This window comes from Numida meleagris, chromosome 12 (genome assembly GCF_002078875.1).
Source record: "Numida meleagris isolate 19003 breed g44 Domestic line chromosome 12, NumMel1.0, whole genome shotgun sequence".
NCBI lineage: Eukaryota > Metazoa > Chordata > Aves > Galliformes > Numididae > Numida > Numida meleagris.
Genome location: NC_034420.1, coordinates 2,733,226 through 2,761,067, shown reverse-complemented (window position 1 = coordinate 2,761,067; position 27,842 = coordinate 2,733,226). Strand labels below are relative to the sequence as shown.

The following is a 27,842-nucleotide window of genomic DNA, read 5'->3' as shown; positions in this document are numbered from 1 at the left end:
TCGGTGTCGGGAGGCGGCGGCCGCGCAGTGGAAGCGGGAGCAGCCGTGTGCGAACGCCCGGGGCAGGTGCCGTGCTGCTGCCTCCAGGGCAGCACAGCCACGGGTGGGTGTTCCTACTCCCCGTCGTGTCAGTGTGTGCGCGCCCGGCGTGCCGCTCCGCCCGTGTGAGCCGGCAGCACCTGCGCTTCTTCCTGAGGGCACCGGTGGGCACCGCGCGGAACTTCTGCTCCGAACGCCGCGGACAGCCCCTGCCCGGGACGCGTCTGAGGGGAACGTCAGCACCGGCTTGGAGATAGCGATGTCTCGCACAATGCGGGGGGAATAAGGCCTCACAAGGCTCTTTCCGAGGTGTTGGGCATTCCTTCAGAGCTGTGCGGCGGCCTGGGTCGGGAGCGGTGGGCTTTCGGAGCATCAGGACCAGGGAGCCATCTTAGGCGTTGGGTTAGGTGCTCGGGCACCTCCTGCTCTGTGCAATAAGGAGCGTGAGGGAAGCTGCCATCCCCGCATCGCGGCCGTGTTTGACAAGCGCATCTCAGCAGTGCTGCTCTCCTGTGGAACCGGGGGAACTTTCTCACAGAATGTTTTTCGGTTGGAAAATCAAAATGTCTGGGGGAATTTGTCAGTGTCAGCAGAACTTTAATCGGGAACCTGCCTGGTTTGCCGCCAGTTTGCTGGGCTCCTTGGCTGCCGGCCCACCCGGTTGCTGTGGAGCCAGGCCCCTGGTGCTTCTGGCCCTTGGCTCTCGCAGGGCACTAGGAGAGCTGCCAGGGGCTCCTGAGAGCGGGAGGTGCGGCCTGAGGCGTCTGGTTAATTTTATTTAGCTAGTTCTTGCATTCTACAAAAGCGTGATGGCCAGAAGGATATTAACATCTCACTATTCTCATTAGGATTTGGATCTCTTTCTTGGAAAATGTTACACTTTGTGATCAGAAGTGCCGCTTCTTGTGGCAGTCTGCTTCTGACCCATGTTAAGCAGTCAGCATTGCACTCCTAGATGCTCTTCGATGATGCCATTACTGTTTTCTTAGGGACATCTTTCAGCTGTTGATAAGAATTTGAGTAATGGTGGTGCTGGGAAGCAGCAATTTCATGTGTTTTTTGTCACAATCAGAAAGGGACGGTGTCAGTTTTCTGTTTCCTTGAAGAAAATATGGGCGTAGTTTATAGAGCTAGTGTAGACTTTTTGGCACTGTCTCGACTTGCCATTGGTTTCTCTAGGTTTTTTTTCTTAGTGAAGTTGAATAATGTCTCCATTTCTCAGTTGAATTTCCATCATACATGAAATTGTTGTATTTGCTTGATTCATATCGTCTTTGTTGTTTTCACTATCTGAGTCAAGGAGAACTGACACATTTGCTTGGTGTCACACATCAAGGGTAACCCAGAGAACCCCTAACAAGTTCCTTGACAGTCAAAGTTCTAAGCAGTTTCTGGCTGTACCTCTACCTTACCCATGAGGAATGTTATTGTAACATCTTCTCGAGACCAGGTTATCCATATAGAGCATTTCAAAGCATTGAAGATCATCTCTCTCAATTTCCAACAAGCAACTTTTCATTCAAAATCATTATCTAGTTCTTGTTCAAGCTTGCTTTAAAAAAATAAAAGTTAGTTTCCTTCACTGTCCTTTGACAACAAAGTGTGATGCTTTGCAGTTTTAACACATCAATAAGAAGTTAATACCCTTGGCCTAGATTTCAGTGTAGCATGAGAGAGTACATTAAAGTATATATGTTTTTGGAATCCTCTCTGAGTTCTTCTTGTATAAATTATTGCTTTATGAGCTTGTAAGAATGGTTGACTATTTTAATACAACTTCATATGCTGATGGTTAGGCTTATATCCCAGTTTTCTATTGGACTTCCCCTGAACTTGTTGCTAAGTTATATTTGTCCACATCTGAAAGTCACAGTTCAGATGAAGTGTGTAGAGTCTTTACCTTCTACTTGTAATGACGTGATAATCATACATCTCAAGTTCTGTTGGAATTGTTCCGTTTTGGAAGGATGCATTGAATTTATGCCTGAAAACTGAGTTCACTATGTATCTGTATTCCCATGTTTTAGTCCTGTAATGCATTTGGGTTTTTTGTCTGTGTAGTATTATATTTTTCTTAATATGAATCCTTGCATAATATGAGTCTTAATTTTCACTTTAATTGAAATGAATCTTGCTTCATTTAAAATTGCAAATCTGGGATTATTACCTGCTCTTTATTTTTCATCTACTCTCCCCAAAATTCAGGGGAAAGAAAAACAAACAAACAAACGAAGGACATCTCTGTTGAATTCAGTCTTAGGTGTATTTATTTGGTCTGTTCGTTCCAGAAGCAAATGTGCTATTTCTTAGAATTTCTTCAAAGAATAAGTACATGACTACTTTTTCAACTGAAAAGCAGGGACTCTTACAAAGTTATTAGTAAAATTCAGAAAAGACTCATTAAAACCGAGAACTGTGTATGTACATAATGATACATAATGCACAGCTAAATTAAAAAATACTGGATTGTGCTAAATCAGATCTTTTATTTCAAGTATGAAACGTATTTTTGGAAGGACTAGCGAAGAGGATTTGAGTTCAGACTTTTAAATGAGGCCAGTCAAATACTGCATAATGCTCATTGGTGTTCTTTTTTCCAGCTCTTTCTAGGCCACGCTCAAATAATGAAATATTTAACACCTACCTTTTAATAACATGGCCAGATCTTGATGAGAGTTCCATAGGCTTTGGAAAATTGATAGATACTCATGTTTCTGTTTGAGTAGCAGTTTCCAAAACATGGTCAAAGGGTTCATTCCACCTTTGAGACTGTCTCTAGTAGATGTGAATTGTGTACTTGTCAGGGGAAAGTTTTTTGTTTTTTTTCCCCCCTCTATCCTTACCAAAGCATTCTTTTCAGGTTCAGCGTGGAGAGGAATTTTAGCTCTTCTGTTTCTACTATAGCTTCTGAATTGTCCTGAATTAAAACTTTTTAAACTGTTTACTATTCTCCATCTTTTCTTCTTTTCTTTTTTTTTTTTGTTGTTTGTTTAACATAAGAGTCAGAATAACAAACAATTGGAACCATATTTTGGTAGCACAGAGAATAAGATACTGAAGCTTAATTTTCAGTGCTCTTCTTGGTTTGTTGGCACAGAAAGCCTTTTATTTTTTTGTAATTCAAATGTGGGTCAACTAGAAAGCTTAGCAGAGATAACAGTTCAAATTAGTGCTATGTGTCTAGTTTTGTAAACTTTCAGAGGAATCTTTTGTGGGTGAAAAGTCTCCATAGAAGTTCAGTTGTGGTTTTTTTCCTAACAGAGTCTGGCAGAACTGGAAGTACTATGTAACCACCTGTATGAAGGAACTGATCTAGCACAGCGAATGCAAGCTGAGAAGGTACTCTTGGAGCTTATTAATAGCCCAGAATGTCTTAGCCAATGCCAGCTTCTATTAGAACAAGGAACAGTAAGTATCTGAAAGATGTGTTATCCATAAATGTAACTGTGCTGGTAGAAATCATGTAGGTTTTCCAGTCACGGGCCATTAACATGTAAGTACAATAGACATTGTGCTTTCCCCTTTCTTTTTTTTAATACATATTTTGTTTTGTAAACTGTTTTAGCAAATTTGGCTTTTGGAGGTGATCTTTGTAAGACTGACGATACATTGCATTGGAGATGACATGGACAAAAGGGAAAAGCATCTAGCTTTCAGTTTCCTTAACTTGTAAAGATTGTAATCAGGGTCCGTGTAATCTGTAGAGCCATGCGTACCCGGTGTGGTATAACCTGGTAGAGTTAAACAGCACCTACTCTTGTTCCCAGCTGTCAGCTACGATGAAGAAAAATTGGACTTAAAAAAAAAAAAAAGTCTTTAAATTGTTTATCTATCAGCTTAAACCATTCTTTTCTCATTACTCAGTTTTATTTTTGATGTTTAACTTCAAGATTAAATCTGAGTAAAGCAATAAAGGAGTTGATTCTCATTGGATAGTGCAAGCTGAGTTCAGTATTGCTCTCACTGTTTTCCAGGTAATTCAGAGACATCCTTCAAGACACTCTGAGTATTGAGATATAATACTATATAATAATTGGATGATACTTCGTAAGAACCAACCAAACCCATTAGGCTAGCACATGCTTAAGTAGTTTATTCAGCCGTGATGTGATTTAGTTGTTAAAAACCCTGTTACGTCTACAGAATTCATTGTAGAAAGTATTTAAATATTTACATTTGTCGGGGGTGTATTGTGCCTGATCCTTTAATTAATGTGTACAGTAAAAATTGTTTCTGAGGAATCCGGTTTGGGTCAGTGGTTGAGCTCTGGATTGATTGATTGCTCTTGTGAGCTGGGCAGCAGAACAAGAACAGCAAAGCTGTGCCTGACACCTGGGTGTAATTCCTTGTGAAGCAAACTCAGCATGAAGTAGCGCTCCGCTACGCCTTCTGGATTCCTGGTCTGGATGCTGCAGGCCAGCATGGGAGAAACTCTATAGTCCCCAACAGCTACCCAGTTTATATACAGTATTCACATGCTTATTTCCGCTTTTCATGTGAAATGTAATTAACTTAAGCAACTTAAACAACTTAAGTCTAACAACTTTAGGTATTGAATTACATGTAAGTAAAGAAATGTCTATTGTGGTTATGTTTGAAGTCAGACTACATTGCTGAACAGACTCTAAATGTATTTTTTTTAAATTTACGTAGCTTTACTCAGTAGTTTGTAACATTTAAAATTTATGTTGAAGAAATTATAATTTCATGGAATTGTCTAGTGCCTTGAGCTATTAGCCACATCTGTAGTTTCAAGTCTTTTAATAGAGGAAGAGAACTTACTACTGTGGTTTAGAAATTCTCCAATTCTAAAGGTGTTGTACTTCAAAAAAGAAAAAGAAGACTTAGCTTTGATGCAGAGCTGAAGCAGTGGTCATTGTCTCATGGTTCTAAATCAAGTGATTTAAAAGTACACATTTCAAAACTAAAAGAACTCCACTGAATAATAAAATTACTTTTAGATTTTCATCAAAAGGAATAATATTTTTAGGATTCCACTTCTGATATTGTTTCATTTGTTTTATGGCTGTTTATAATGAAGCAAAGATATTACTAAGATAGATTTTATAAATTTTTGGTCTGCTTAAAGCAAAAACCTGATAACCACTGAATGTGACTTACTGACTGTGCCTTTAATTATCCTACTTTTAAATTGCATATTTTTATATGTTTCTGTAGACATCCTATGCTCGAGTTCTAGCAGCAACATGCCTGTCTAGGCTTGTATGCAGGGCATCTCCATTGCCTATTGAACAAAGGATTGACATCCGTAAGTAACGTTTGTGGTTCACATTTCCGTATATTAATTTGATCTAAAACTTCGTTATCACAGTAACCATTCAGTGGGAAGTCTGTTTCTTCTTTTTCTCTAGGTCTCTGCATTTACCAAACTTGTTTGTAAAGTGGTCACTGTGAGTGTAAGAACTGAAAGGTTATTACAAGTTCTTTCATCATTTCTCTGCAAGTAGTTTACATACAGTATTTCTGAGTTTCAGAATTAAAATAAGATTATTTCTCACTTTTATTTTTTTTAAAGTTCAGTTTTGAGGGCCTGCTTTGTCTTTATCCCACAAGATAATAAAACAATTTAGTTCATGTATGTAAAGGATAAAACTTGCAGGTATTGCTAGCGTACCCACGAGTCACTTACAGGCAACATCCTTCATGCTCAGCTCTTAAGACCTGTGTTAATGTTTGTGAAGGGCACGCCAGGGCACACATTAGGATCCTACAATTTTCTGTACTTTTAAGGGACCTACCTTAATGTCATTACCATATCCTAAAAGAGTGAGCAACTATGAGTTAGATGTTGAACACTGCAAGGCTTTGCATGGGAAGCATGCGGCGTTTTAGCAGATGTGCACTGTTAGATCAGTTCTGTGAACAGCAGTACTTTGAAACGCATGGCAGAGAATCCACTTCTAATACAAATTTTCTGTGCTCTTTCAGGTACCAATTGACTTTCATCAACTTTAACTGCATATTTTTTTTAATCATCTTTTGTAACTTCTTGGTAATTAGAAGTGTCTGTAGCTGAAATGTGCGTGTGTTGCTCAAAGGAATACTCTAGATTGAATTGAGGGTAGGGTATCTGGTCTGAGAAAACTTTTGTATATATTGAGCTGGTTATGACAGTTGCTGTTTCATATTGCAATAATCAGTGCCCCAAATATAAGACCATAATGAAAAAGTAGTGTTATACCTGACAGCATTCCTTGAATTAATAGACTGTTGTCTATTTACAGGAAATTATCTTCTGAACTACGTAGCTTCTCAACCCAAACTGGCTCCTTTTGTCATGCAAGCGCTTGTTCAAGTCATTGCTAAAATCACGAAATTAGGATGGTTTGAGGTACTGAAAGACCAGCTTGTCTTCAGAGACATTACTGCTGATGTAAAAAAGTTTTTGCAGGTAGGAAACAATCATGCACATTTATGTTGAGATTGCTTCATTTTAAGTCATTGACATGTCACTAGGTTGTTTTGAGTGGAAAAACTGTGCAGAGAACTACTTAATACAGAAGATTGCCCTACAATGAAGAAGGGGGTGGCTTTGATACGTTTGTGTAGTTATTGATGTCACACAGTATTCATAGTGCTGTCATGTTGTTATTTATTGATTGACTGATTTCCAAAACACTTTTTCATAGCGTGACTTTAAACATCAGCCCTTGTTATTGATCCGTTCTATTTAATGTCGTCTTTTTTTAAAAAACTATGGTGGAGTTACATTTCTGGCATGGTGTCAGCTCCAGTTACGTGGCTAGGAAGCACTGCTTCTGCACCCTCTGAAGAGTAAGACTGTCAGATGTTTCAGCCATTAACCTCAGCTGTTCCAAACTGTTCAGTTCTTGAACTAGTTCAAATGTTGTTGCTGTCATGGAGTATTAGTCAAAAAGATACATATTTTAACTACTTGTTGGAGTGCTTATTGTTATTATTTTTGTTGGATTTCTGTGTGAGCAGTGGGACTTTACCTGCACCTTAGTAGTTTTTAGCTTCAAGTCCATGGGGCCGGCCGAGATCCATCCAAGAGTACTGAGGGAGCTGGCGGAGGAGATAGCCGAGCTGCTTTCCATCAACTGTCAGGATTCCTGGTCAACTGGAGAGGTCCCAGAAGACTGGAGACTTACCAGTGTGACTCCCATCTACAAGAAGGGTTGTAAGGAGGATCTGAGGAACTACAGACCTGTCAGCCTGACCTTGGAGCCAGGGAGGGTTATGGAGCAGATTGTGCTGAGGGAGATCACACGGCATTTGTTGGACAACCAGGGGATCAGGCCCAGGCAGCATGGGTTTGTGAAGGGCAGGTCCTGCTTGACCAACCTGATCTTCTATGATCCAGTGACCCACCTGGTGGATGAGGGAAAGGCTGTTGATGTGGTCTACCTAGACTTCAGCAAAGCCTTGGACACTGTCTCCCACAGTATTCTTCTAGAGAAGCTGGCAGCCTGTGGCTTGGACAGGTACACCCTTCGCTGGGTAAGGAGCTGGCTGGAGGGCCGGGCCCAGAGAGTGGTGGTGAATGGAGTTAAATCCAGCTGGCGACTGGTTGCGAGTGGTGTTCCCCAGGTGTTGGTGCTAGGCCCTGTCCTCTTCAATATCTTTATTGATGACCTGGATGAGGGCATTGAGAGCACCCTCAGTAAGTTTGCAGATGACACTAAGCTGGCAGGAAGTGTTGATCTGCCTGGGGGTAGAGAGGCCCTACAGAGAGATCTGGACAGGCTGGATCTCTGCGCTGAAGCCAATGGGATAAGGTTCAACAAGACCAAGTGCCGCGTCCTGCACTTTGACTGAAACAACCCCAGGCAGTGCTACAGGCTTGGGGCAGAGTGGCTGGAAGGTTGTGTGGAGGAAACGGACCTGGGGGTGTTGGTCAATGCTCAGCTGAGCATGAGCCAGCAGTGTGCCCAGGTGGCCAAGAAGGCCAATGGCATCCTGGCTTGGATCAGAAATAGTGTTGCCAGTAGGAGTAGGGAAGTCATTGTCCCTCTGTACTCAGCCCTGGTGAGGCCGCACCTCGAGTTCTGTGTCAACTTTTGGGCCCCTCACTGCAAGAAAGACATTGAGGCCCTGGAGCGTGTTCAGAGGAGGGTGACGAAGCTGTTGAGGGGTCTGGAGCACAGGCCTTATGAGGAGCAGCTGAGGGAGCTGGGATTGTTCAGTCTGGAGAAGAGGAGGCTCAGGGGAGACCTCATTGCTCTCTATAACTACCTGAAGGGAGGTTGTAGTGAGCTGGGGGTCTGCCTCTTCTCTCTTGTAACTAGAGACAGGACGAGGGGGAATGGCCTCAAGTTGCGCCAGGGGAGATTTAGGCTGGACATTAGGAAATACTACTTTTCTGAAAGAGTGGTCAGGTGCTGGAACGGGCTGCCCAGGGAGGTGGTTGAGTCACCGTCCCTGGAGGTGTTCAAGAAACGTTTAGATGTAGCGTTGGGAGACATGGTTTAGTGGGGTTATTGGTGGTAGGTGGATGGTTGGACTGGATGATCTTGTAGGTCTTTTCCAACCTAGCTGATTCTATGATTCTATGATCTATGATTCTATGATTCTACCTTGGTTTACACAAGCTTTCCTTGGTAACTTCATAAAGATACAATGGCAGAGTGCAAATCTGCAAGGCACTTTGTTATATGGGCAGTCGGCAATCAGAGTTTTTTTCGTAGCTGTTGCTTTGCCTGTTTTAGTGTATGTATTTAACATATCACAAAAGTTATACATTTTAGAAAGCAATATGGTGAATTTGGGGAGGAAAGGTAACTAATCTTCCCTCTACAGTAGTTGAATGAGGCAGGAATGGTTTTGTTTTGCATTTTCTTCCATGTTGTTTCCTCTTCTCCCACTGTGTTGGTAGAGAAGTGAACTTTATGTAAGTGTATACTTTATATGTACTGCATTTGAAAGAATTTCTTGCAAAATCAGAGCATAGTCATCCACTTTGGACTGTTCACTAAGCAAATTTACACCTCAAATTTAGAGAAAGTACTGTCAGATACAGCAGTAGCTAAAGATACGGGATATACAGCGTGTTCTGGGAAATAAGTTCAGCAGTAGTGATGGCATGTCATGGCTTATTAACCAGTCTGATTTGATACGTTTAATGGATATGAAACTATCCTTAATAAGTTTTTGGGGGAATAACGAATTTGTTTTAGAAGTTATTTCTGATCAATCTTTTTGAATGTCTGTGTAGGTGTTAAACCTAACGCTTATTTTCTGATACCTATTTCTCAAAATATGGAGACTTTGAGATGTTTGGAGATTTACTTCTGAAATGATCTGTTATGTATGTTTGTGTCAGTGATCTTGGCAACTCAGCAAGCAAATAGGAAGTTACAGTTAATTTCTTGCCACTAAGTCTGTCATATTTGTTTTTCAGTCTGAGTTTGTTCATAGTACGCTTCGAATTAATGTAGTTTCTAAGTTACATTGGGAATGTCTAATAAAAGTTAAGATGCAATATCTTGTTTATTAAAAACAAACTCAAGTATAGTACTCCACCATTTTGCAGTAATTTTTATGAATGTACTGTAATTGGATTTTGCATTTATTATTAAAATGATTGCAGTATGACTCTTCAGTGTGTAGTTCATTAAAGATGGAGATTTAAATACAAAATTTAGCTGCTTAAGAGATTTCTGTAGTTAAATTAAGAATTCCTGTAGCAAAGGAAATTAAGCCGTATATCTACTGGCAAATTAAATTTATATTAAAAAAAAATCCCTAAACAATGGTAGCTTCAAATACATATGCATTTGCAGACTGAAGTTCATCCAGAATTTGAATGTGATTTAATATCTAAAAAAGGATAATAGCAGGTAGGTCTGTAATTCTCTTCTCAGTTTCCCCATAGTTCATTGCACAGCTTTCCACAGCAGTGAAAAGGAGAGTTTGCGTTTTCCCATTGTGTAGGTTTGTGTGATCCAAGGAACGTTCATAGAAAATGTTAAAGAGACTCGAGCCTTCAAATTATAAGGTGCTTATTCTTATTGAAGGCAGAGCAACAGATGAAATTTTGGCTGAGAGCTCTCTGAACTTCTTACTTTTGATTTCTTTTGGCATAAGCGATAATACAAAATAGATGTTGGTGAAAAGATAGGCTGGTGAAAAGCACGTAGTGAGGTTGTCCATTAGCTGAACTTCAGTTGTTCTTCAGAGTTGCCAAGATGATGAGTTTGGTTGTGACAAAATGAATTTTGGATACCAAGGATACTGAAGCTGCAGACTTCACTTTTGAAAGTAGACGTAGGTCTTCCCATTGAGACAATGGTAAGGCCTAATTGTAATTGAATTGAATTGAAAACAGATTTATTTGTTTAATAATAATGAATGCTTTGTAGTATCTCAGCTAAGACAACTAAATGCAAATTCCGGTCACTGTGAATTCAAAACGTTTTAAGGAACTTACTGGTTAGATCACACGTGCAGGTGCAAGTATTTGATACCTGCTGCCTGGCTTTCTGCACATGTTCCTGGAGATGGAATATATCATTAAATTCAAAGCAATGCTTTGTAGACTACTGTGGAGAGAAGTGAATGAGCTTTTGGATAAATACCATTTCATAACTGTATTCATTTTCTAAGATTGCTCTGAGATTTTTTCATCCATGCATGGCTTAATTTTTTTGATGGTTTGAGTTTCATGCAGCTTGCTGTGTCAGTTCTGGAAGACTGAACAAACCTTTAGAAAATGTGTAACAGTGAGTTTCTTGATTGCAGTTGATTAAACTCTTTCCAGGCAGGTTTCTGTTATCATACAGTTCTTAGGTGATATGTTTTTTCCAGAGCTGCTTAGGGGGGTTGAATGTCTAGTTCTATTAATGTGATAGAGATATGTGTGAAAGCCCTCCAAACAACTTGGCATATCTTAAACTAATAATTACTACTGACTCTAGAAATGATGAAAAATGTTAAATATAACCAGTGAAGTTTGAGCAATCATATCTTTTTGTTGTTGTTTTTTTTTCTGTAGGGCACTGTGGACCATTGTATAATAGGAGTAATGATTCTCTCAGAACTGACTCAGGAAATGAATCTAGTAAGCATGTTTCTTTCCTTGTGCCAGGGGTGTATGTATTGCTGATGAAGCAGCACGTCAAATGCATCTGCCTTTCATAAAAATGGTAGGAGAAATATGACTTAGCTATAACCTGAGTATCTCCCCTTTCTCCCTCTACCAAAACATGTCAAGAGGCCAGAAATCCACTGCACTTGTAGCAGATGTGTGCTATATGTAGAACTAATAAAGAAAATTGAATAATCGACTCTTCTGGTTATATTTGTGCTATTGATTCTCCTTTTCTATCTTGACCCGGAGAAGTGCTTTGACAACCCTGAAGGGTTAAAAGAAAAAAAAAGAGGCACTTCAGGAAGTTGTGAAGATCGGTATTTATTGCTGAACTATAATTTTTCTTTTTAAGTGTAAAATAATTAACCTGCCAGGTACACACAGTCTAGTTTTAGAAAAGAAGGGAGCGTTGTTGATCATGTTGTAACTTCTCCTAGGTTGATTATGCAAGACCTTCAGCAAAACATCGTAAAATAGCTACCTCGTTCCGTGACACCTCTTTAAAGGACATACTGATGCTTGCGTGCTCTCTTTTAAAAGAGGTGAGGCTCTTTAGAATTCAACTTAAGTTCCTAACATCATAATTGTCCCAACATGAATCGCTAATATTTTCTTAACCAGGGGATTATGCGAGGCCCAATTAAGCTCAAGACCAAAAAGTGTTCAAAGACAAAAATGTCCGTCTCCCTTCTTCTCTCTCCCTTTGCTCCATGTCTCACTTGTTCTGTGTTTCTCACCTCCTTGTCTCCCTTTACACTTTGGCACAAAGGGTGAACTATCTAAATTCTGAATGATGATTGAATGTTTTCCCTTTGTTCCTTGTTAGTGTTTTCCTTAATGTAATTCCATTACACCATGGCACCATGAGGAACCGTTCTACTTAAGCCCGGTCAACTCAGTGCTTTTGGAGAGGAGCTCGTTTTTAAATGTTACTCAAATGCAGTTCTTTAACTCCTTTGGGAGTGCTGGTTCATGCAGTTTTGCTGAGAATCAAGTGAATTAGGTGTTGACATTTGGACACAGGATTTTATGCTAAGAATTTAAACACGGGTGCCATCATGGTATGCCAGTAGATAATGGTAATGGGCACTTTTTAGTAAAAGGTAAGATACTCAAGGCTCGGGCAACTGATTAAGGTACTGCTGTAAGAAGCAAGATAAATTGTCTTGGTTTAAATTTCTTTCACAGTTTGTTTGTAGGCAGACTAGTGCATTTTCCCTCCTGTTTGCAGTGGGTTTATAAGGCGCACGTGATCAGCTACCAGTACTGAGATGACAGGCAATTTTTTTTAATACGTTTAACAGTGAAATAATGTTTAAGTCCTTACTTCTAAAGAGACAGTGCTCTGCTAATTTACACAGGATGTTTAAAAAAGGTACTGGAACTGCATGTTAATGGAGAAATCACATGTCACTTAAAAGAGGAATTAGTTATTTTTGCAAGAATGTGCAATCTTCTTGGATATAGTAAAAACCCTACTACACATGGGAACAGTAAATGTGTTTGTGAGAACTTCCTAGCTTCCTTCAAGTTCAGCTGGTCTGCAGGTGTTTCTGTAGTCTCTCACATGTTAAGAGGTTTGTCACAGTGACATCACACACAGTATTTGGACAGAAGTGTATGAAAATTATAATTGGTGTCTCTATAATGCCAGCCTTAGTAGAGGAAGCTGATTTTAGAACTATTTATCGGTATCTGTCGTGCACTGAAAAATACACTCATAATAATGGCAATTAATTGCATGTGAGAGTGTAGAAGTTAGGAGAGGACTGGTAGCAAAATGGCTGATACCAAAGCCAAGTTAATTTATTGTCAATACTGATTTCATGCAATAGTTGTTACAGAGTTAATGAGGCATCTAATGACGGTTAATTTCCATTCCTGGTATCTGTTTCGTTGATCAGCTTGAGAGATGAGACTTGGAATCTAAATAAGAAGCAGATGAACTAGATAAAAAGTTGTTGCGTTGATTGTACTGGCTTTTAAACCAAATGTGTGTATTTTCCTTACAATGTTCAAGAACTACATGAATGACTAATGAATCTGAGGTTTGTTTTCAATGCCTTTATATTGTGCTTGTAATTCTGAAGCAGTAGCTTTCTTAAAGATAAAAAGTTATTTCTTACTGCAATTATAAAAAATTAAATGAAAATGTGTTCTTACCATGAGTTCAGTGTAGATTTCCAGATCCCAAGAGCTTGTTTTGCTTAGCAAATGACTTGTTATTTTGACGTTACAGACGCAGTAGCAGTGCAAATATAATGCAACACAGACAGCTGTATTTATACAGATATTGTAAATAGCTGAGTTCAGATTACAGACTGTTTCTTTTATTGTTATATTAGTGTGAGGCTTTTCTAGACATACCAAAAGAGTAGTCTGAGTATATTAAGTGAACTCATGTTGTTTAGCAGGCTGGACAATCGTAGGCATTGAACTGAAAAATAGCCAGTTGGTGATAATTCTTTTCTATGTGATGTATATGAAAAATACTCCACGCTGGTCTGGAGTAACCATGAAGCATGAAACCTTACAGTTTAATTTTTGCAGTGAACATTAACTGTATTTTAACAGGCTTTATTACTGACATGCCCTGTTTTTATCTGTAAGTACTTTCTATTGTTATTTCACTGGGCTTTTAAAAATTATTTATGAGGCTTAAAGCTTTAGCTTGACGTGAATGATGTATCTCAGGTGATAATAATAATTTTTCCTCTTGTCTTTAAGGGTGACTACATGTCATATATTTGAAGGATTCTTTTTTTTTAATCTCTGAGTATGTGTTCTTTTGCTGTGAAGTTTGAAGTTTCCTTTTCAAAACTGTTTTTAAAACATGTTTTATGCAGGTGGCCTGACAAGATGTTTTTTTTTCTCCGTAGCTTTTGGCAAAGCCTTTAACCATTCAGGATCAGCAGCAACAAAGTCTAGCAATGCATCTTCTGAAGCTTGTACTAAACTGTCTTAATTTTGATTTCATTGGAAATTCAGCTGATGAATCTGCAGATGACCTATGCACTGTGCAGATTCCAGCAAGCTGGAGAACAAGTAAGAAAGGATCCTAACTGTTAGTAGTCTGAAGCATTCTGCACCCGCTGGATTGTGTAACATCTTTTGTCCCAGTACTTGCAGATAGAGAATCTTTCTATGTGTAGTAGAGGTTTTTTTTTTGCTGGTGAGTTGTTAGGAAATGTCTTCTGCTATTTCTGTCACTCTTTTCATATTATTACTTTTACAGACAGAAATAATGAATGTGGTCTATAACATAGGTATAAATCAAATTACTCTAACTAGACGCTGAGCACTGTTCGCATCCCTGAGATAGGAACGCCTTGAAGAGGTACAGCCCTTGTAGCATGTCTACTTTATTTCTTCTTCCTGATGAGAAAATCGTATGATTTATTTTTATGTATTAAGTTGGCCTTGTTTGCACTAGAATATGAAGTTGTTAATGAAGGGAGCAGAAGCATTACATTCTGGCTCTTAGACTAAAGCTTTGACTTCATGAACTTGCACAGTGCAGGTGGCGCTACAATATAAATACATCCAAGCTAGCTCATTACCTTGGGTAATGAAGGCAGTTTAGCAGTAGCAACAGGGAGCTCTTTGTAGGCTAATTTGTCTTTCTTCTTGGCAAATTAACCTGCTTGGAAGTCTGCTTTACTTGTAACAAAAGCTTCTACACTGTCTCCCTTAACCAAGATTGGAGGTTTAAATGTGGCTTACTTAGAACCACAGGCTATGCTGAGTTGGAAAGGGACCCGCAGGGGTCATAAAGTCCAACTCCTGGTTCCATGCAGGATCACCCACATCCTATGGCTGAGAGTGGTGTCCAGATGCTTCTTGAGCTCCAGCAGCTCAGGGCTGTGCCCACTGCCCTGGGCAGCCTGTTCCATGCCCACCGCCCTCTGGTGCAGACCCTTTCCCTAACCCCCACCTGACCCTCCCCCAGTGCAGCTCCATGCCGTTCCCTGGGGTCCTGTTGCTTTCACCAGAGGGCAGAGCTCAGCGCTGCCCTGTGCATCCTATGAGGAGCTGCAGCCACCATGAGGGCTGCCCTCAGCCTGCTCTGGGCTGAAAGAACAAGGGAGCTCAGCCACTCTTCCTGCATCTTGTCCTCCAGCCTTTCCCCATCTTTGCTGCCCTACTTGTATAACATGGCACTGAGGCGTTTGATGCTGCTTTTGATTTCAACCGTATTATTCTTCATCAGTTTCCTTTCCTTTTAACTTAATGTACTGTAGGCTTTTATCACAGCATGAGGCATATTGGATATGTGTGGCAAGCACAGAAATACTGATGAAAGGCTGAATTTGTTCAAGTGACTGTAATTTACTAAGAGATTTTTCCAAGATTTTAGTTTAGATACTTTAAATTTTACATTGAAGGATCTCCCTTTTCCTCATTCAATGCAAATAGCGTGCAAGGATATTAACTTTTATTTTTTGCCCATAGAAAAATAGTGCTTATAAACAGAGCAACTTTCAAATGTTATATCATTTGTGGGATTACTTAATGATGAATTATCAGTGAACTTTTTTCCACACTGTTTTTACTTCTTCGTGGGAGGGAGTAGTGCTGTAGTTTGCATGATGTGCTTCCATGGTAACTTGGTAATTCAGTCTTTGAAGTCCTGTTTTCTGTGGGAGGCTACCAAAATGCATGCTTGCAGACTCTATGGTAGTCTCTGGATCTTTAGTTGAAGACTTGCCTTTGCTTACATATACCCCAAACTAATCCTTACTGTCAGGTGCCTGTTGTAGTGTACCACTGTAGGAATCCAAAGAAATCAGTTACCTACATCTATTACAGAACAGCATTCTGCAGGCAACTGAGAGTGTATTGCATAATGTGCAGTTTCAGGGGAGTATTCTTTGAGCTATAGAACAGATGCAGTACAGAGAGAATGGTGATTCATGTAATATTGTGCAATGAATAGTATCTCACTCTTAATGTTTTTGTGAATGACAGAGATGATTCTGTTAAGGATACTTAATTATCGCTGTCAGAAAATGATAAAACCAACTTCTCTTTTTCTTCAGTCTTCTTGGAGCCAGAGACCTTGGACCTGTTTTTTGATTTGTATCATTCCCTTCCACCAGCGTTGTCTCAGTTAGTAAGTGACACAGTGATTTACACTAAAATAATGACAATAAATATATATATAGTTTTTTTTACATTTATACTTTGTTCAGATGATACTGTTTCATTCTGTGCATTAACATATTATGAGTCCCCCAGCTACTGACTGCCCAGTCACAATGTCTTTGAACTTTGGCCTTAGTTTTCATTTCTAAATTTCAAAGTGTTCAGACCCCTCGAATTTCAACACGACTCAGCCATGTAGAAAGCATCCACCTAATTATTTTGATGAAGTTGTAACCTATTGTAAAAGAGAATTTTAAAACTGAGCCATAATTGCGTACAATGATCTTACAGACATTGCTGAAAAAATAATCTTCAGGTATTGAATGTACTACAGACACAGTAGATTCAATTGATTTATGGAATAAGAGAATATTATTCTGAATATGTATATATTTTTTCTTACATTTATTTTATTCTTTAGGCACTTTCCTGCTTAGTTCAGTTTGCTTCTACAAGGAGATCTTTATTCAGCAATCCAGAACGTGCCAAGTATCTTGGTAATCTAATCAAAGGAGTGAAACAAATACTGGAAAATCCACAGGTATCTGTCTTTCTGTTTTTGATTCTATTTATTTGAAATGCTGAAACAGCTGTGGATTTGTTTTTCCAGTCACATTTGTCATTAATTTACTGAACCTATCAAAACCACTTCCAGCTAGCTATCTGTTTGCTTTGATTTACTATTCAAAATAAAGCAGAAATGCTGTGCAAATGAAATTGTCACCTGATCAGCCACAGCGCTCATAAAATTTCTACTAGATTAAACTGTTTAACTTTTAAAAATTTGCTTCTTTGAATTTAGCGTTTATCTGATCCCAGTAATTACCATGAATTCTGTCGGTTTTTGGCTCGGCTGAAGACAAACTATCAACTAGGAGAACTAGCAGTAGTGAAAGATTACCCAGAAGTTATCCAGCTCATAGCAAATTTTACTATTACTAGCCTACAGGTAAGAACATAAACTGAATTTCTTTGTTTTGTTCAACTCTTGGAAGACAAAGAGATCAATCCTGATTCGCTTTGTTGATGTAGGTGTTTTATGAGGATGTGGTGAGGCTTGACTTGGCACAGAAATACGTTATTAGCAGTGTAACTTCTAAAATCACGTAGAAATAAATTATCAGGGATGTAATTTCTAAAATCTCTGCAGCTGGTTCCCGTTATTCCTACAGAGTTTTGTAATGGGACTACATTTAAAGGAGAAATGGATGACTGAAGTAGGACCTAGACATTAATCCTCCAGCTCTAGTCCCTACCCTTAAAAAAAAAAAAAAAAAAAAAAAAGCAAACCAGACCCTCTGTCCAGCTCTAAAGTGCTTAAACCTGTGCTCACGTTTGAATTCAGTGCCTACACTGACTAGATTCCTGAAGCTCTGCTTTTGCATCTTTGTGTCTCTAAATCCTTGTAGACATGCCTTAATAAATGCGTGCATGTATATGTGCAGTTGCCTATATGCTGAGCTTCTAAGTTGGATTCAGAAGCTGGATGAAATAATGTCTAAATTTGTGAGGGGTCCATGCTTACCTGAGAAAGACATGGAAGAAAGACCTGATCATGAAAGACAGCATCAGGGTTCTCACACTGTTTAAAACTCTTACAGATTTTACTGGGTGTGCACGCTGTTTTAGTAATACTGTGATTGTTATTCTGCTGTTTCCTTTGGAAACTTACTCTGGTCTTCAGAATAGCAGTTGAAGATAATGTCCAGGAGCTGGATACTCCTCTTGTAGGCCACAGTGTCTACAAGTGCCACACTGCAGTATCTGTGAATGTGGTCTATAGTGTGTTCCATAACATCTCAGTTCTGACTGGGTCCTTCAGTAGTGAAGTGAGTGAATAAAACTGCTCAAGATAAAAGCATTGTATTTCACAACTAAAATTTCATGCTGGGGTGCTTTAACGGAAGTATGTTTTGTTTTCTTATAGCACTGGGAGTTTGCTCCAAATAGTGTTCACTATTTGCTAACTTTGTGGCAAAGAATGGTAGCATCTGTACCTTTTGTGAAAACGGCAGAGCCCCACCTCTTAGATACATATGCACCGGAGATAACAAAAGCTTATATTACTTCCAGACTGGAATGTGTTCCTGTAATAGTAAGGTAAACTTGTAATTGCAACTTTTTGAACTGTAATATAGGATGTTTAATTTTCAGTTGTATCGGTGTATTGCATTTTGGTTATGTTTAAAACTCTGGTTCTGATTACCATGTCAATATCTTAACTTGATTGATACCATTTACTCTGCTAATTAAATCCTGGTCAAAATCAAATGTTGGTTCTAGCTCTTTTTCCTCTTGTAGTCCCTTGTGTTCTTAAAAAAGCCTCTTTTTCCTTTTTTTTTTTTTTTTTGGAGTATCCACACATTGCTCCGAAAGTAATTCCTCCTATTTATTTCCGTGGAAACTACAACAGATACAAAGAGCGCAGTAACACTGTTTGATAGAGCAAATTCTCAACTACACGATGCCATTTTGGAACCTGGTACCCACCATTAGCTATGCATTTTTGCCAGCAGTGAACAAGCTTGCATGCTGTGCTCATAAAAACCTGCACAGGTGGAGATGCCACACTGTTTCATAGCTGCTGTGATGGTGTTGTTGCTGGGAAAATGTTGCCTACACAGTCTATCTTTCATCAGCCCAAACAGATGCTAGTCAGAAGGCACCAAATCTGGACTGTACAGTGGGCGTGGTAGGACTTTCCAGCCAAGATTGGCAATGGGCTCCATGGTCTTCAGACTGGTATGGGGCCTGGCATTATCATGTTGCAAGAGAAAGGTTGTCATCTTTTCCATGAGTCTGGAAGTTTGAGCCTTCATCTTAGTCTCTGTCACAATGTAGCAGTCAGAATCCATGCTGTGCTCAGTTTTTTCCAGGTAGTCCAGAAGGAATCACCAGTTTGCTATCCCAAAAGACAGTGCACATCTCTTTACCTGCTGAGGGCTGCATGTAGAACTTTTTCTTCGATGGGGAACTCACAGCTTGTCGCTCTGTGGACCGCAGTACTGGCTCCAACTCATAGTGACACCATGTCTTGTCATCAGTAATTATTTAATCCAGGAAACTGTCACCTTCAGCCTTGTATTGTTTCAATAGCTCTTGAATAACTTGCAAACAGTGTTCTGTCTGTTCCTGTGTAGGCATTTGTGGGACCATCCTGGTGCAAACTGTGCAATATTGCAGTGTTGCCAACATTGTTTCCAATGCACTGAAGCTGGTATTCAGCTCTGTACACAGCAACTTGGTCATAATCAGCCAATTTACGAGAATGAGCTGGCTTACATGCTCTTCGTTTTGTGGTGTGACAGCTGTGTATGGCCATCCAGAGCATGGCTTGTCTTTGACATCATTGTTGCCGCTGCTGAAACACACCATCCACCACTTCACTGTGTTACATCCACTGTTTGGTCTCTGTAAATGTTCAACAAGCATTGCTGAATGTCAGCAGGTGTCATTTTTTCCACATTGAGGAACTCAGTCCCGCACCTTTGCTTCATATGAACTTCCATGTCAGATTCCATTGTGTCAGACTGCCCTTCTGCTGCCATCTGTCACAGGCGACAAAATATAGCAGAATATTGGTGGGTAGGTTCATCCTCTTCTGCCAACCCACCACCATCCACCTCTGACATGGTGAGCTGACATAATAAAACAGGAGGCATTACTTCTGGAGCAGCCCTTGTAAGTTAGGTCTTCTCTTTCAGCTGTGACCTATTTATATACATTGCTTGATTAGTCACTTTGTAGGGCCATGGGTTTTAGAGTAGGGGCAAGTAGAAAACTCCATGCGTTAGAAAGCCTGAGACTGCACGGTACAAGCTGGAGTGCCGGGATTGAAATGGGCTGGTTACCAAGTTCTTAGCTCAGATATTTTTTTTAATAGTTTATGTGTGCCTTATAGTTCACACTGTAATACAGCAAATAAAGAAAAAAATATGTTCGGATTACTGAAAAGATTTAGTTTTTTCTGAGGGCTTTTATGAATACCTGTTTATGAGATAATGTGTCAGGCTACAAGACTGTAGTATAAGCCACATGTGCTTTTCTTTCTCAGTTTTCTGTTGCTAAGATATATTTAGTTTGTTTGTGTGAGAAAGTACATTCACCTTCACCATTGTTACCCTTTTGTCTCAACGTAGCCAAAATCTCATGTGTACATCTCTTTTCATCTCACTTCTTAGTCACTAAGTTACTGTTGGTGTTACTTGCCTTAGGTATGTTGAAGGTTCCTAATGACTCAAAGTTGTGTGCTTCCAGCCTTCCAAAGCTAGGAATGGGAAGAAGCAGCAGCTTAGTATAGATGCAGTTGGTTTTCTTGTGCCATGTCTCAAGCAGGTTAAACTTCTTTGGCAGTTTAAGTAATATTTTCTGTTCTGTTTTTGTAATTTAATTTGTAATTTAATATCAGGGTGACCCTTTTATCAATTTTCTCCTCTGCTGAGTGTTAAGTGCAGTATCCGCTTCCAGATGTGAAGCACTCAGCAGGGCTGAGCTTCTGGATTGTACCATCTCACATGAGCACCTCCATCAAAATGTGTTGTTGTTGTCATCATCAGCATTGAAAGTTGCATTTCTTTCAGTTTGGAACTTGCAAGAGATCCTTCTGGGTGTCCTTGTTACTTCATTCTTTGGAAGAGTAAGCTTTCCAAGCTGCGAAGAAAGCAAACAGGAAAAAAACAAGGAGAGTACTGATTGTCTCTTCAACCAGTCTGTATCATTCTTAAGACAGTCCTGACATTGCTGTGAGCACGAAACCTTCTGCAGCTCTAAGTGATGTATCTTTCTGGTATCGTTGTAATTTCTTTTGTGATGAAGATCCTCTGTTATAAATTTCTGTAGAGAGCTATATCAAATGTAGACTTTGATAGTAAATGTCTAGACAATTCTTGAGAAACATGGGATATCTGGGAGCTGATCTCACAAGACTTCTGTTTGCTCCAAGAACATTAATTGGTATCTTTGCAAGTAAGTCTTACTTTCTGGAGTGGTCATTTTCCTTACAAGCCAGTGTAGTTGATAGTATCACCGTCCATTCAGGAGCCATCCCAGCTCGTCTTAGAGTTAGAGAAAGATCATCAGCTGTTCTATATCTTTCAAAGTTTAGGTGTTAGCACTGGGGCACATTGATACATCCACCAGTCTGAATTAGCCATGTGGGCTCTAAGTCAAGGAAAAGATACCTCCATCCTTACTACGACTAAGCCTTTTAATACCAAGGAGATGTATTTTATCTGGAAAGAAGTAGTTTCTTACTGAAGCGTTCCAAGGTCAGCGAGCTCACTGACTTGCTAGCCTTTATACCTAAAGTAGTGCCCAATGTCTGGGATTTCAGCTTTCTTTGCTCACTCTTTTGGATTTGAGGATTCAGTATAGACCTTTATTTTCACAGCCTGCTTGACTGATTTGCTCCTGAGCTCTGTGTTCACCTTGCAGTCATGCTTACATTCCTTTACATAAAGATATGATGCTTTATCTGTACCCAGGGGAACATTCTGAAGACTCCACAGATTGTTCATTGCCTGTGCTGCAGGAGTTTAACTTACTGATGAATAAACCTTTCCTACTGTGATTTGTGTAATGAATACAGTTATACTCTTCACAGGAAGAGCTATTGCTCTTTTTGTTACAGGTGTTTCTTGTAGCAGAACCCATAATAAAGATTTATAAAGCTACTGCATGGGATTTTACTGAAACTTGCTTCTTGGCTTTGATCTCATGGTCTCGTACTTAATTTGATGAATATGCGAAATCCATTTCTACTATGTATTCCATTCTTTCCCACAATCATCCTGTGAGAAATACGCTGCTTGTTAGTTTTCAGGCATAGGCACAAAGGACCTCAGATCTTCAGGATTTACCTTTGTGTTCATACTGCCAATCTCCTCTGCTATCTGCCTTGTAGGTCTTTGCATTTTAAGCTATATGTTAACTGAAATATTGTTCTGGTGGGTGGGGAGGGATATGTGTGTATTTAAAATGAGAGCTTACATCTGTCTGTTGTGTACACCAGATGCTAAGGCTCTTATATATAGCTCAGCATTTCAGTGACAGTTGTGCAAGATCTGGATGGGAAAGCAAAGAAGCAGCTTTCAAGCAATGTGGCTAAGTGGTTACGTTTTATTTCTATTCCAGAGATGGCCTGGAAGATCCACTGGATGATACAGCTACAGTTTTCCAACAACTGGAGCAACTATGCACAGTTAGCAGGTGTGAATATGAAAAGACCTGTACACTTCTTGTACAGTTGTTTGACCAAAATGCACAAAACTACCAAAAACTATTGCACTCTTCTAGTAGGAATCCATTAGAAATCACAGTCCAGGAAGGTTAGTATTTAATTTAATTTTTAGTCTGTTTTATGTGCCAATAAAAATATCCTTGCATATGAAAAAGTGATGATCTTGGGGCGGATGCCCCTACATCTTTTCTGGAACTAGAAACTCATGTTCCGAGTAAACTTGCACCACATTTTCACTGGTTGTCTTTATGTTAAATAGGTACACTGACAGTTGATATCTTTAATATCTTGTTACATCTTTAGAATATAGGCATGAGAGTTCTAAAAACTTCTTAAATTTCTGAAAATCAACACTTCAGTGCCCCAGGTGCACTTATGGGAAGCTGCAATTTGAGTATTTTCTGGAATTGAAGGTCTTAACTTTTTTCTTCTTGCATTTATCCATCTGTAAAAACTAAATTTATTTTTAAAACCTTAGGTTACTTTAATCAACTCTGTTAAGGTAAATTAGCAGACTTTCAAGAAACGCTAGTTAATTGTTACAGTGTAAGTTGTAAGAATAAGTAGTACTTGTAGCATATTTTTGGATACCTATTTCAGGCCCTTGTATCTCACTTAGATTATAACTACTGGCTCTTTTTTAATATAATTATCTTGTATCTGTTACATCTTTACATGGATAAATGGTGTTGTTTTGAGAAGATGGGACAGGTTATGGTGTTATACAGCTGTTTCTCTGCATGCTTTCCAATACTTGTGATATATTTTGCTGTTCTTCCGCTGACAATTTAAATACGTTGATTTCCTTCTATGTAGTAGCTATTTTTTCATTGATGTATATAAAACCTTTTACTTACCTGATTTTATTTATTCCACTTTCTCCCATGCACCTAGCAACTTCTGTGTGGGAGAACTTCCACTGAATGACCTGGTTTCATTGACTAGCTGCTGTCTGAATTTACACTCCGTTACCCAATAAGGGGGACCAAAGGGATGGAATCAGTTGGAATCTTTCAGTGTCAGTGCTCTGGGGACTATGCCTTTATGCATTAGAAAATATTTGGTGCAGTTTAAATTTTGTTTTTTTTTTCTTTTTTGCAAACAAAATGTTTGTGCTCATGGAGAACAATAGCTGCTACATCCCCTAGATATACGTAGTTAAATTTAGATGTTTAATGGCTTTTAATGTTGCAAAATAAGTTAATACAATATTAAGATCCCATTTTATTATACTGTCTTGCTCTCGGTATCAATAGTGATGTGGTCATGCTTTACTAAAACAATAATCCCCAAGAAATGGGTCATTAGCAGTAGTTAATGATTACTCATGATCTATGGTAATGACTCATTTCTTTGGGATTATTGCTGTTATAAACCATAATTACAGATTATTACTGCAATAATTATTTTCTAAAAGAAAAGATGTTGTCTGCCTAAGTAGCTGCGAAAGCAAATGCACTGAAAATTGTAAATACTGAGGGTCTAAAAGAGGGGAAGAAGTTAAACCTTTTAATTGTTGTGGTAAGAGAAGAGGGCTGTTGTCAGAAAATCATTGAGTATCATCACATAACTAAATGCGAGCTGCTGCAATTTGCAAGAGAATACGGGTTTTTATTTTTAAAAAGATTATTGGCCAAAGTGATTGTTCTGCCAGCATCACTTCATAGTTGCTTTATGATACCATCTTCAAATGGCCACTCTTTAGTAGCTGTTAATGCTGATTTGAGCACTGATTGTTCTCTTAGACACTTCAGCTCCTCAGTCTTTAGTTCGTGATGGTGTTAATCTCTCCATGCCTTAAATTAACAGCTGTTTGTACTGCAGTCTGTGGCGCATTTGATAAAGTTTTGCTTGGAAATGTTGTATTTATGAAGAAGCAAAGGTCTTGATATGAATAGGCCAATCTGTTGGTTATAGGACAGCGGTGTCAACTGCCGTTACAGATAATAATTATTTGGAAATGGAACAGCAAAAACATAAGAAGATGTTTGGAAGTTTTCATCGTGTATCTCATCTCAAAAGTTGACGCTTGTTCCTTGTCACAAAGTGTTTTCTGTCCCAGATCTTGTTGTGTACATATTTCCGTGGTAATTTTTAAAAATAGGACTGAGATTTAAGATAAACCCAATCTTGTCTTGAAATCATCTACGTGTTATTCCATATTCTGCTTTATCTTTTAGGGTAGATATGATCACACCACCTTTGTTATGTAATGGAGGTTGTTGGGTTTTTTTCACTATTTATGTTGAATTGTCATGCGATAAACCGTATTCAGGTCATAAGGATGTTGGAACGTCTCAATACTATTAATGGTTCCTCCTTGAAGGAGCTTAGGAAGTAGAGCATTCATTTGTTTCTCATTTCTGGGTTTTCCAAAATACAACTATGCTAAACATGAGGAAATGAAGTAACATTTCATGTTGTGTGAATGGAGAGTAGTTTATCAGAGAATAAACTTGATAGAAAACCTCAGAGATTTTCATAGCTACTGTACTGAGAGCAATCCCCATATGTACATAGAAATATTCAAAGTAGAATGTTGTTTTGAAGTTGTGATGTAACCTTCTTTGTTTATCTGTAGTTTTTTGTTTATGTTAAACTTCAGAATGTGTTCTGAAGACACTTTATTCATCAGTGTTTTGTCTTCACTCTTGTAAGTTATGCTGTCATCGCTTGGTAAAATCCTAGTAATGGTGGTAAGAAATCTAGCTTATGTAAATTTCACTCTTATTGAGAACCCTTGTTCATAAGTTGATTTAACTTGCATGGAAACTGTTCCGATTTATTTGTCTTCGCTGTGTTGTTGTTTTTAATTTGGTTGGAATTTATTGCAAAGTACCTTTTGCCAAATTAAGATGGAGTCTAAAAGTAGTTTTATACTCTGTTGTCTCTGTGCATTTCAGTTGAGGAAGGAGTCTTGAAATTTTTACAGATTTGTATATTATTTTGCCATTGAGATCTTAGATTTGTCACTACTTTGCTGAGGGAGGATACCATTAGATACTGGATTTACAGCTTAAAAAGCTGAAGCAGGAATCTGCATTGCTTGAGTAGGTATGAGTAGGTCAAAGATTGTAAAAGTATTACACCCTAACGTGCCAGAGAGGTTAAAATAAGCCAGACTTTGCAGTGTGGTAGTGAATGTCCAGCAGAAGAGAGGCCAAAATAATTCTCAGTTTGATGTTTGTAAACTTGAGTACCATACTTAGAAAACTGGATTTCAGTATTTGAAGTCTTTGTGACATATACTCAATAACTCCTAGAGTTTGTGTATTTAGGAACTAAGCTTTACAAACATTATGATCCTTACGTTGTCCTTTACCTGGTAAGGACTATACCAGTGGATTCTACAGGTGCTTTATTGGAAACTGACAACTAAACAATCTGCAAGATCAGGAAGAATGATGGAGTAGTATTAAGGAGACTTCCTTTCACTACAAGTATGCAGTGGTTTAGAAATTCTTTTCATTAAGAATATGCTTGACTTTTGAAATAAAAATTGTCTTTTGTACAAATGATTTTTCACTTTCAAAATAAGAGTTTAGGCATTAGTTGAACATTACAAGTAATTATTTTAAATAGAGCAAAGAAAGTAAGCAGACTAGAGAGTCTCAACTATTTCCCTGTGCGGTTGAGTAGATACAACTGCACCACAGTTCTATGCTGTGAAATAACTTGTGGCTGGCAAGTGAAAATACTAGATTAATTATATGTGTAATCTTTATCGGAGTGAATTTGTTTGATTTGTATTTCGAGTTTGTTCTTTGGTGTTTTGTTTATAAATGCATCCAGTTCAGTAAGCTATTCTAGTTTATCTGTCAGTTCTCTTCAGAATTTCATGTTGGTTGAGTTCTCTGGGTAGGTTTTAAATCTGTGAAGAGCAGAAACTTAACCACTCTCTTGACAGCATTCTACAATCTGATACCTTAAGAGAGCGCTGATTCCTTAGTGGAAGTGCGTTGTACTACCATCATGGTTTATCACCAGTAACTGTTCTTTTCTTCTTTTTCACGGTAGGACGTCTGGCATGGCTTGTCTATTTTGTCGGTACTTTTGTGGGAGGAAGATTAACGTATACTAGCACTGATGAACATGATGCTATGGATGGAGAATTATCCTGTCGGTAAGTATTGCTTGATTTTATTTTTATTTTTGTAATGTTTTAGTATCGGAAAACATTTTGAACTTGACTGTCTCGGTCTTTGTCCATTGTTTGGATGGTGGGCATTCAAGGACTGTTTGCCTTTCTATGGACTGAGACCATTCCAGTGACCATGGTCTTTCCTCTGTCATCATTGAGTAGCGAAGGGGTCAGTGAGGCTATCATTTCAAAGTTCTGCTAAAGAGAAATGGAAGAAGCCTAAAGGCAAACATGTCTCTTAATATAACCAGTCTTTAGATATGATCATATGGCTACTAGATATTTTTGTTGTTATACTCCTAAACAAGTATTAATTTTCTTCATTATGAGCTGTGGTTACTATTTTCTGTGCTATTTCCTTCATATTAATCAAGAGTCTTGCAAGTGAAGGAGTGTAGAGGAGCTGCTAGTCAACCATTGAAAACTTAGGGCAACTTTTAGATTAGAACTAGGAATAAAAAGGCTTTGGATTTAAAATAAGTGTGCTATAGTCTATTATGCCAACTTTCAGGTTAAGGATTATGCTAGGGAGTATTGTAAATTACATATATACTCTGTGGCAAACAGGATGTGATGAACACTTCCTTGATCCTGGTTTACACCCAGGAGCATGTGAAGAAGGGCATGCATTGTTGATCCTGGTATTTACACCATCTAGCTAAGACATAAAAAAGGGCATACAGTCTATAATTGGATAAAAAGCTTTACATTTTCTCCTTTGTTTCTTGCCTTCCTAATCTACCCTAGGATTGTCTGGTGTTAGCAGTCTTCTACTATGTTTTTATTAATAATGAGAGGTTTTCATAGATAGGCTTACAAATGAAGTAGCCTCCTGACTTCTGATTTAGTTACTCTGTATTTCAGTATTGGGGAAGGGTCAGAATAATTTTTGGAATTGTTACGGAACCAAGATTTCAAGGAACAGATCATAGAATAACATGGAAAATGAAATAAAGTAATATGAAGAAAAAAAAAACAACCTTAAATACTCTTAGCTGATTAAAGCTGTAGTTAATTCTTTGAAATCAGTCGTGGTAAAGAGATGTGTACAGTGTAAGAATTTAGATCAGAAAATACTGTTCAGATGTTTTAAGAGACTACCCATCATATACTACATATAAAAATTTATTTCTGAGTACAACAGCTTCGATTTCCAGGGAACCTGAACATCTTTTACCTTGCACTTCCAATTTGCAACCTGTGGTGCT

General features: G+C 38.7%; 1 protein-coding gene across 1 annotated transcript in view; it reads left to right on the top strand.

Moving 5' to 3' along the window:
• RANBP17 (RAN binding protein 17) overlaps positions 5–27,842 on the top strand; it is a gene marked incomplete at its 5' end in the record, with an annotated part of 152,996 nt that continues 125,158 nt past the window's right edge. The window contains 13 exons of the mRNA XM_021410843.1: positions 5–103; positions 3,301–3,447; positions 5,218–5,308; positions 6,285–6,451; positions 11,015–11,080; positions 11,548–11,652; positions 13,990–14,155; positions 16,150–16,223; positions 16,677–16,796; positions 17,058–17,204; positions 18,183–18,355; positions 22,388–22,581; positions 26,511–26,616. Of these exons, the coding sequence (XP_021266518.1) occupies positions 5–103; positions 3,301–3,447; positions 5,218–5,308; positions 6,285–6,451; positions 11,015–11,080; positions 11,548–11,652; positions 13,990–14,155; positions 16,150–16,223; positions 16,677–16,796; positions 17,058–17,204; positions 18,183–18,355; positions 22,388–22,581; positions 26,511–26,616 (1,655 nt within the window). The remainder of the gene's footprint in view (positions 104–3,300; positions 3,448–5,217; positions 5,309–6,284; positions 6,452–11,014; positions 11,081–11,547; positions 11,653–13,989; positions 14,156–16,149; positions 16,224–16,676; positions 16,797–17,057; positions 17,205–18,182; positions 18,356–22,387; positions 22,582–26,510; positions 26,617–27,842) is intronic.